The sequence below is a fragment of the Olea europaea genome, chromosome 10 (assembly GCF_002742605.1).
Source record: "Olea europaea var. sylvestris chromosome 10, O_europaea_v1, whole genome shotgun sequence".
Taxonomy (NCBI): domain Eukaryota; kingdom Viridiplantae; phylum Streptophyta; class Magnoliopsida; order Lamiales; family Oleaceae; genus Olea; species Olea europaea.
The window spans coordinates 3,896,755-3,898,687 of record NC_036246.1 but is presented as its reverse complement, the minus strand read 5'-3'; the positions used below and the strand labels follow the sequence as shown (position 1 = coordinate 3,898,687).

The 1,933-nt window shown below is 36.2% G+C and overlaps 1 protein-coding gene across 3 annotated transcripts in view; it reads right to left on the bottom strand.

Moving 5' to 3' along the window:
• LOC111400947 (protein furry homolog-like) overlaps positions 1-1,933 on the bottom strand; it is a 31,505-nt gene that overhangs the window by 5,711 nt on the left and 23,861 nt on the right. For all 3 annotated transcript variants that reach the window (XM_023028427.1, XM_023028429.1, XM_023028428.1), the window contains 2 exons: positions 1,494-1,716; positions 53-172 (listed from right to left, as the gene is read on the bottom strand). In XM_023028427.1, the coding sequence (XP_022884195.1) occupies positions 53-172; positions 1,494-1,716 (343 nt within the window). The remainder of the gene's footprint in view (positions 1-52; positions 173-1,493; positions 1,717-1,933) is intronic.

The following is a 1,933-nucleotide window of genomic DNA, read 5'->3' as shown; positions in this document are numbered from 1 at the left end:
ATGCAACGAAGAGGGAAGTATATTTTCTATGGAGTTTCGTCATGCAGTTTACCTTCCACTTTGGCTTTCCTTCTGCTTCGAGAGAAACCTCATCTATAAAGGACGAAAGCTCGCTGAACATAACTTCACATATTTCTAGATGTGAGTGACCAAGCGCCATGGTGGCTGCATGCTGGAAAGAAAAAAACAAAATAAAAATGAAAAATATAAGGAAAATAACAGATGACTTGTTATCTTTTTTTCTTTCTCACGTTTATTTTGGTGGGAGCATGAATGAAGAATAAGCGTCTAACAAAAGAAAAACTCATTCTGAGCAGAAAATGCAAAGCATACCTAATGCAACCTTACACAGTTTTTAAGTGAGGCACATGTAAATCACTATACAGGCTCATTTGAAATTTTCAGCCAGCATAACACACTAGATTCATGATTGAGAAACTGTTAGCTATATGGATACAGCCATGGGACCCATTTGCCACAGCTAGGTAAGAAAATTCAGCATGTACTAGGCTGCTACACCAGCTTCATAACATTAAAAAGAAAAAGGAAAATAAAGAGTCTAGGAAACCATCAATTTATTTTCAAATATATATAGTGACTAGGGAAAATATCCAGCCAATTCTACACTCATGAGTCATGACCCAAAATTAAAAGAAAAACTAAGTAGACGTGACTGAGCATAAATTCAGGTAAGAAGAATTTATCGGTTAGGGCATGTCTTATGTAAACTTGATGAAGCTGTAGTTCATGAACATGATGCTACTAATAGAACCAAATACATTAGTAGAACCAAATACAAGACGGAAAGGTAGACTAAAATTAATATGGCATGATGTGGTTGTGCAGGGTGTGATTGCATTGCATATCCAGTAGATGCAGTGAAGGACTGACAAGAGTGGCAAAAAAAGATCCCTGTAACCAGCCCCATATTTAGTGCTTGTCTGGATTTACTTATTAGTTGCTGAAATTATAATATGATAGAAATGAGTGGTGAATAAGTGGGTAATAGTTGTGTGTCCTATGGAATGTGTGTTTAAAAATAAGGTTTGACTTTGACCTTTAAATAATAATGTACTTATAAGTAAATCCAAACAAGCACTTTCTGGCTAAATTTTTTGTTATGGTTGTCTGTTCTGACCATGATGTCCAGTCTATTGTGCTTCTTTTACAAATCAGCGCTGTTATTGTTAATTCAAACATGTAGGCAACTATCAATTACAAGACATCCTCCAGAATTTTAGAGGTACACATAATCCTTTCCATGTAATGCAGCTTTTCTTCTTGAAGAAAATAAAATTGGTGTGAACAAGCAGCAACGCTCATGAGTTTATATATTTATAAATGTAATAATATATATGATGTAACATGATATAATGCCCTCTTCCGAGATACCAATTTTAGTATGCAGATTTACAAAAACTGGCAAAATTATGCAATTAAATAATAGATCTAGAGTGACGTTTAAGGATTGTTGACAGGAAGCAATTACTTACTACATGTGCTTCGGAACCAGACTTGAGGGAAGGAAAAATCAGATGGAATAGTTCTTTTGTAGCTGGTGAGCCTCCACCTTCTCGGCCCGAAAGTGGACATGAGCACCCAAACATTGCATACATGAGCCATTGCTCCAGCTTATTGTCTGTATCCTGTGACTGATGAGCCCTTCCCCCCAACTCAGCTGGTGTTATATGAGCAAGTCGTTGAATAACCTCTAACCTGCATATAAACATTGAAAATCGACTTGAATTACTAGTATTTTATGTTGAAGAAATATTTAAATGGTATACGTGGCCCTTTCTAACAATATCTAAAAGCTCAATCTTTTAGATCAAGTTCAACATGGTATGAGAGGAGCCAAAGGTCCCAGGATCAAGTTTCACCGCACTCATGTAATGAAATTGTGCACTTGTCAAGCTTTGATATGAAAAGTGCC